This window comes from Molossus molossus, unplaced genomic scaffold, assembly GCF_014108415.1.
Source record: "Molossus molossus isolate mMolMol1 unplaced genomic scaffold, mMolMol1.p scaffold_m16_p_17, whole genome shotgun sequence".
NCBI lineage: Eukaryota > Metazoa > Chordata > Mammalia > Chiroptera > Molossidae > Molossus > Molossus molossus.
Genome location: NW_023425352.1, coordinates 27,209,356 through 27,217,984, shown reverse-complemented (window position 1 = coordinate 27,217,984; position 8,629 = coordinate 27,209,356). Strand labels below are relative to the sequence as shown.

The following is an 8,629-nucleotide window of genomic DNA, read 5'->3' as shown; positions in this document are numbered from 1 at the left end:
GCCAAGGACGTGGCTTTTTTGTTTGTTTTGTTTTAGAGAGAGATGATACGTCAACATATTTCAACATATAGCCAAATTCAACCTGAACTCGGTAGACTCTGGCTGTGTTGTTTGAAGGAGGCCTCTGCACTCCTCTCCAGTCGGTATCAACAACACGCTTTCCACATCTCCCCAAAGAACTGGCAGACCAGACGGAGCAGGGGCTTCACGGCGGCAGCATGCGACCAGACAGTGCCCGATGACAGAGCCTGTCCCTAACGGAGGCCTCCGGGCCTCATCTCTCTTTCTCCACCTTCAAAATTTTACTCAAAATATTCTTCTTCCTATCTTTAGTATCACAACTTTCCTCTCATTTAAATTGAAGCTCAGAGAGCAAAAGATCACCCAACCTCTCTCGGCACGTCCACCAGGGCTGATGGGAGGGAAATGCGGCCGTCCCTGAGGGTTTGTTGGTAGAGGAAAGACATGTGGCCGGCTAGTGACTCATCACCTTCCTGCCGCAGGAGCTGAGGGGTTTGTTCTGGATTTCTTCGACTTTCTCCCTTGGGGCACTCTGCAGAGGTGTTGGAAATGTGTGTGTTGGTGACCTTTCTGAGAGCAACCTCAGGGGCCCAGCCCACATAGCATCTATCTGATCGTGATTTCTTGGCAACAGTCATGAACAGTTCCTATAAGAACAGTTCCTATAAGAATATAAGGATATTTTCTATTTTTGTTCTGAGCATTACATTGTTTCCTGAAATATCCCCAGCACCTTAAAAAAAATTATCAATAGGCTGAAATGGCCCAAGTCATAAGAAAACATGTTAAGAGCGCCCCTCAGCCCACTCAGGGGTTGGTCTCCACAGAGGTTGGTCTCTCTCCGTCCAGCTCTGCTTTCTGAGGTTCTCCCATTGTGCTCCTACCCCTGAGCAGAGAACCTGGGTGCAAACACGTAAGTTACAGCTACTTGAAGCCACCAAACTGATAGACATGCACATTTTTCCTTCAACTCACTCCTAGGCCTCTCCCGGGAGAAGAGAACCCCTCCCGGTTACTAGGCAGGTTGGCCAGGAGCAGAGGGCTTGGCCTAGGCCCCTTCCGCCTGCAGGATGCTGCCTGTGAAGCCCAACTCCTTCCCCATGATCCTGATTTTACAGAGCACTGACCAGCTATTGCTACTGAGACCAGCAGATAACAATGACTGAGAGCAAGGGGCCCAAGGATGAGAAGAAATTGTTGTTAAGGTTGGCTTCTAAGCATGCGCTCTTGAGAGCATTCTCTTTTGAAAGACATATTTATCCAAGATGGTGGCAGAGTAGGAGGATGTTACACTCACCTCCTCTTGGGACTAAGTTGGAATTACAACTAAATTTTAGAGCAATCAGCCAGAATAACCAACTGAAGACTAGCTGAAGAGAAATCTTATAAGCAAAGATTTATAGAAAGAAGCCACATTGAGACTGGTAGGAAGGCAGACACGAAAAGGTCTGGCAGCTGAGAGTCTGGAGAGAGATCTTGCCTGTAAAGGTTCCCCCTGAGAAGCATGAGCTCTCAACCCCAAGCCGGGCTCCCCAGCCCAGAGCACCAGAGCTGGGAGGAAGCACACATGTAACAGTTGGCTGTGAAATTCAGTGGGAATTCAGTTTATCAGGAAGAGAAAGGAGTCTGCTAGAGACACAGGTGCCTTCTTTTTTTTTTTAAACCTCACCTGAAGATATTTTTCTCTATATCTTCAGATAGAGTGGGAGGGAAGGAGAGAGAGACAGAGAGAGAAAGATTGATGTGAGAGAGACACATCGACTGGTTGCCTCCCGTATGACCCCGATCAGGGCCAGGGACGAACCACAGCCCAAGTACATGCCCTTGACCAGAATCAAACCCGAAACTCATTGGTCCACAGGCCAACACTCTAACTTCTGAGCCAAACTGACAGGGCACAGGCTCCCTCTTAAACGGCCAACACACAAAACTTCATTTGCAGCAACTTACCCTGGGCTCTGGTGGAGGGAGGGCGGAGTGGACTGGAGTCATGTTAGGAAAGACCGGGGTTGGTGGCTCTGGGGAGGGAGCTTAGGGACAGCTGCCAGGATCTCTGTGCTGAGTTCTCCCACGCCACAGATGCCATCTTTCCTGGAGGGAGCACTCCTCTCCTTCAGGCTTCAGGCTCGGGGAAAACAATAGCCCCACCCTCTGGACTCCCTGTCGCTCCACCTTTTGGAGCTTGCACGCTGCTGAGGAGCCAGCTGCCTGGGGTGGGGTGTAGAGGTCTGGGCAGACTCAGGGGAAGTCAGTGACTGAGTTGTGTGGCTTTGGGGTGGGGGCTCATTCCACCCACTTCCCCGCGAACCTGATTGGTGCCCCTCCCCCCCTCCTTGTGGGAGATCTGCTAGCCCCACTCTCCAGGCTCCAGTGGCCCCACCCTCCCAACTCCTGGTGGCTCTGCCCTGCCAAGGTCTGACCAAGTCTGGGACAGACTGATTTGTGTGGCTCTAGGGCAGGGGCCACTCTTCCCACCTTCTCTCAAGCCTGACCAGCAATTCCTCCTCACAGAAGATCCACTGGCCCCATCCTCCCAACTCTCAGTGGCCCCACCCTGCTGAGATCAGGCTCAAGGAAGAATCTGGGACAGACTCAGTTGCGTAGTTCTAGGATGAGGACCATTTTTCCCTTGCTCACCCAACCGATGCAGAGCCCTCCCTTCACGCTTTCAAATCTTGGTCTGTTTGGGCCTGATAAACTCTGCTGGCCTGACCATGACAACTACCTGAGACCCCACCCCACCACAAAGGTGTGCGAGCACCCAGTGAGTGACAACTAGATTTAATATACCATTTGCTGAGTGGCCTCAGACTCAGCACTGGCACCGAGTTTGAACCTGTATCTATCTGGTGAATACCACTTGCCCCTACCTAATGACTCAGTGAGAAGCTATCTTATGTATCTCAAGTGCTGTCAGAGGCTCTTTCAGTGACTGAACCAGCAGAAAGAGGCAGGTGGAGGCAAATCTCTGGGTGCCATGGACCTTTTGTGACCTGCCCCCAGGCTCAGTGCTGGTAGTAGCCAGCCTTGGTACAGAGCTTGATCCTTCTCACCTGCACCAAGGCCCAGCAGAGGCAGCCACAAAGTATAGATTGCTTTGCAGTTCCAAACAGGTTGCCCAGGGCCAGTCACAGGCAGTGTCTGACATTGGCCTGTACCACAGTCCCTCTAAGAGGCCTTAGAACCAACACACCCAGTGGTGAGCTTCAGAAAACATCAGAGCAAGATCCAATTAGCTTCACAAGCAGCATATCCAAAGGGAGGTCTCGGCAGGCACCAAAACTTGCTGAGGAGAATTCCGCTTTGTGTGGTCAGCACCTCCACCTGTGGTTGGAGTTGATCCTCACAGTCAGCCAGGCTGAGGGTCAACACCACACATGAATGGGCCAATAGCAATCAGGACTCAATTGCAAGAGGAGGACTCATATAACCCACACAAGTGACATTCCTGGGGCACCCAGCTTAGGTAATCAAGGAGACTACACCACTAGGTCCCACAGGACACCTACTATGTAAAGTCACCCTACCAAGACTAGGAGACATAGCAGATATACCTAATACATAGAAACAAACACAAAGAACCAGCCAAAATGAGGAGACAAAGAAACATGCCCAAATGAAGAGGAAAAAAAGAAAGGAGAAATCTCCAGAAAAGGGAGTTAAATGAAGGCAAGGAATTTATCAGATATAGAGTTTAAAAAAATGGTTATAAGGATGCTCAAGGAACTTAGTAAGAACTACAACAGCATGAGAAAGGACATAGAAACCATTAAAAGAACCAGTCTGAAATGAAGAATACACTAGAAGGAATAAACAGTAGGTTGAATGAAGCAGAGGACTGAATCAGTGATTCAGAAGGAAAGGTAGCAGAAAAAAATCTTATCAAAGCAGCAAAAAGAAAAAAGAATTTAGAAAAATGAGGATAATTTAAGGGGCCTTTGGGACTGAAGTGTAACAACATCTGCATAATAGGGGTACTAGAAGGAGAGAGAGAGCAAGGGATCAAGAATCTATTTGAAGAAATAATTATTGAAAACTTTCCTAACTTGGTGAAGGAAAAAGACACACAAGTCCAGAAAGCACAGAGAGTCTCCAACAAGATGAACCCAAAGAGCCCCACACCTAAACACATCATAATTTAATTGGCAAAGGTCAAAGAAAAATAGAAATTCTTAAAATCAGCAAGAGAAAGATAATTACCTACAAGGAAACTCCCATATGACTGTCAGCTGATTTCTCAACAGAAGGATTTTATGTCAGAAGGGATTGGCATGAAATATTCAAAGGGATGAAAAGTGATGACCTACAACCAAGACTACTTTACTCAGCAAGATTATCATTTAAAATTGAAGGAGAAATAGAGCTTCCCAGACAAGAGAAAGGTAAAGGAGTTCATTACCACCAAATCAGTATTACAAGAAATGTTAAAGGGTCTCTTGGAGAACAAGGAGAAAGAGGAGGACAAGGAGGAGGAAGGAGGAACACAGTTATAAAGAATAAAATGGCAAATACATACCTATCAATAATCACTTTAAATGTAAATGGCTTAAATGCTCCAATCAAAAGACATAGGGTAGCTGAATGGATCAGAAAACAAGACCCATATATATGCTGACTACAAGAGACCCACTGCAGAATGAAAGATACACACAGACTAAAAGTAAAGGGGTGAAAAAAGATATTGTATACAAATGAAAATGCAAAAAAAGCTGGGGTAGCAATACTTATATCTGACAAAATAGACTTTAAAACAAAGGCTGTTTAGTAAGAGAAAAAAAGGACACTACATAATGATAAAAGGATTAATACAACATGTAATTATTTATGCACCCAACATAAGAGAACCTAAATATTTAAAGCAAATCTTGATGGACATAAAAGGAGAGATGGACAGTAATACAGTAGGGGATTTCAACACCCCATTGACATCAATCGATATATCTTCCAGACAGAAAATCAACAAGAAAACAGTGGCTTAAAATGACATACTGGACCAGGGGATTTAATTGATACCTTCAGAGTATTTCACCACAAAGCAGCAGAATATACATTTTTTTTCAAGTGCACATGGAACATTTTCTAGGATAGACCACGTTAGGACAGAAAACAAGTCTCAATAAATTTAAGAAAACTGAAATCATATCAACTGTCTTCTCTGATCATAATACTATGAAATTAGAAATTAATCACGAGAAAAAAAACCTGAAAAACACACAAAGACATGGAGGCTAAATAACATGTTACTAAACAATGAATGGGGCCTTTCCGCGCTACCCAGAAAGGGTCCCATACGGCGTTGTTCTCATTCCCATGTAACTTAAAGGGAAACATTCGCAATGTCCGGAGCCCTGGATGTCCTGCAAATGAAGGAGGAGGATGTCCTCAAATTCCTTGCAGCAGGAACCCACTTAGGTGGCACCAACCTTGACTTCCAAATGGAACAGTACATCTACAAAAGGAAAAGTGACAGCATCTACATCATAAATCTGAAGAGAACCTGGGAGAAGCTCCTGCTGGCAGCTCGTGCCATTGTTGCCATCGAAAACCCAGCGGATGTCAGTGTCATATCGTCCAGGAACACAGGCCAGTGAGCTGTGCTCAAGTTTGGTGCTGCCACTGGGGCCACTTTTATTGCTGGCCGCTTCACTCCTGGAACCTTCACTAACCAAATCCAGGCAGCCTTCCGGGAGCCAAGACTTCTGGTCGTCACTGATCCCAGGGCTGACCACCAGCCTCTCACAGAGGCATCTTACGTTAACCTGCCCACCATTGCTCTGTGTAACACAGACTCTCCTCTGCGCTACGTGGACATTGCCATCCCTTGCAACAACAAGGGGGCTCACTCAGTGGGTCTGATGTGGTGGATGCTGGCCCAGGAAGTGCTGCGCATGCATGGCACCATCTCCTGTGAGCACCCGTGGGAGGTCATGCCTGATCTTTACTTCTACAGAGATCCTGAGGAGATTGAAAAAGAAGAGCATGTCGCTGCTGAAAAGGCTGTGATGAAGGAGGAATTTCAGGGTGAATGGACTGTTCCTGCTCCCGAGTTCACTGCTGCTCAGCCGGAGGTGGCAGACTGGTCTGAAGGTGTGCAGGTGCCCATTCAGCATTTTCCTACTGAAGACTGGAGCACTCAACCTGCCACTGAAGACTGGTCTGCAGCCCCCACTGCTCAGGCCACGGAATGGGTAGGAACAACCACCGAGTGGTCTTAAGCTGTTCTTCCACAAACTCTTAACAGAATTGAAATAAGGTTGACGAAAAATAAACAGTTTCTAAACAAACAAACAAACAAACAAACAAACAAAAAATAATGAATGGGTTAACAATGAGATCAAGGAAGAAATCAAAAGATAGCTTGAAATAAATTAAATTGAGGAAACAGAAAATTAGGGAAGATGGCGGCGGGTAGGACTGGAGGGAGGGTGAGTGTGTGAGAGAGTGTGAGTGGACGTGAAGGTGGACGACCAAACCCAAGCAGTGCAGAGACATGGAGCACAAGGTTCCTGTGCTGTGGATGGAGCAGCCAGCTACTGTGGTAAGTGGCCCTTCAGGGTGCTTCTCCCTGCGTCGCAAGAGGTCCCACCATTTTGGAAGATCCTGGGTCTTCCCTGGGAGGAGGCAGTGGAAGCGGCTAGGGCCCAGCAACCTGAGCCCACCAGCACACCTGGCACCATCAGACCAGTAGACACTCTGTGTCAACACAGACCAGTGCACAGTAGTGGAGCTTCCAAGGTGGTGGTTGCGGAAGCCGCAGACAGCCCAGAGCCCAGCACCATCCCCCATAGTAGCAGCCCGATCAGAGTCAAGATATACCCCCAGCAGCAGAAGCTGGGGAGCAGACATCCATTCCCAGGCAACAGAAGCACAGATCAGCAGCTGAGACCCATCCCCAAAAACTATAACAAAAGCTGAGCGGGAATTGAGCCCCACAGGGCAGCGGCACTCCCCAGCCGCAAGCGGCTGGACCTAGGGCTCCACAGAGGCCTGTGCAGTCCAGCAGCTCACAAGTGCAGTGGGAAGCCAGAGCCCTAGAGAGACTGGTGTGATACAGCTGCCCGCCCGTGGGACCTGCAGGGTTTGGGGGCACCAGAGAGGCCTGTGCAACCCAGAAGAGGCTGTGTGATCCAGTTACCCACGGGACCTGAGGGGTTCTGAAACACCAGAGAAGCCTGTGCAACCCAGCAGGGACTGTGCAATCTAGTTACTTGGGGGACCTGTGGGGTGCTGAAGCACCAGAGAGGCCTGTGCGACCCAGCAGGGACTGTGCCATCCAGTTACCCGTGGGACCTGTGGGGTGCTGAAGCACCAGAGAAGCCTGTGCGACCCAGCAGCCCATAACATAGGCATAGAGCCCGGTCCCCAAAGGGACTGTGCAATCCAGTTACCCGTGGGGCCTGCAGGGTGTTGGGGCACCAAGAAGGCCTGTGTGACCCAGCTGCGCACAAGATAGGCATAGAGGATGTGAAAAATGGAGGTGGAGTGAATAGAAGCTACGCAGACAATCTCCTAGGACCAAACGGGAATTACAACTAAAATAAAGACAAATACTTGTGAAAAAGCAACAGAAAAGCAGCAGGACAGGACCATATAACCAGGGACACTGGCAGGATCTGCAGAGGCTTGAGAGGGTGGAAACCCACGGACAGCAGCAGTCTTAGCTGTGAGCAGCGCCCTTGGGGAATAAAGACCAAGCCTGCTCCACAGCGCAGAAAGCCAGGACAGAGCACTAAAATAGCCACAGCCACTCACCTAGAGGCTACAACAGAGGGAGGTCAGACTGGGCTGGAACTCTGTGGGGATACCCGGGATTTGGAGGGCACTCAGAGTTTTTGCTGAGTTGCAGCCACTAAGGACGGTGGCCAGTGTGCTCCTTCCCAGAACTGTGGGGAAAAGCAGAAGCCCCACCACTCCTCGGAGATTCAGCCTTTCCCAGGTGGGGCAAAGAAATGCAAATTGAGGCTCATTAATAACCAGCATCTATCCCACCCTCTGGAAATCCTCTTATGCAGAACACCAGGACTACATTCCAAGGCACTGAGTAACTGAGACTACTAGCCACCAGGAAAAAGCTAAAGGACAACTGAACCTTTCCTGGGCTTACAAATCTACCCAGGAAAGTAAGACTTGACAGTGGTGTTTAACCTGGGCCCACCCAGGCTCATCCAAACCCAGTAGAGGGAGCCACAAACAGCAGAACACCAACACCCACAGGGAAAATTTGGCAGGCTCCAAAACCCACTGAGATAGCCAAAATGGTGAAACAAATCCCAAATGAAAGAACAAGAGAACTCTATCAAAGATGAGATCAATGAAAGACAGCTAAGCAAATTATCAGAGCGAGAGTTCAGAGCCATGATCTTGAGGAAGCTCAACAGCATGAGTAAAGACATCAGCACCATGAGTAAAGATATAGAAACACTGAAAACCAACCAAGTGGAAATAAAGAATGACATAACAAAAATTAAGAACACATTGGAAGGACTAACCAGCAGAGTAGAGGAAGCTGAGGACTGGATCAGTGAATTAGAAGACAGGGTAGAAAAAAACCAACCAATAAAGAAACTAAAAGGAAAAAAACTATTAAAAAACAGGAAGACAGCTTATG

The 8,629-nt window shown here is 48.1% G+C and overlaps 1 protein-coding gene across 1 annotated transcript; it reads left to right on the top strand.

Annotated features, from left to right (window-relative positions):
* The first annotated feature begins 5,286 nt into the window (after window positions 1–5,286).
* On the top strand, window positions 5,287–6,277 carry LOC118632334 (40S ribosomal protein SA-like). Its single transcript, XM_036265363.1, is given in 1 exon segment — window positions 5,287–6,277. A coding segment is annotated over 1 exon segment (879 nt). The 5' UTR covers window positions 5,287–5,357; the 3' UTR covers window positions 6,237–6,277.
* Window positions 6,278–8,629: the final 2,352 nt, after the last annotated feature.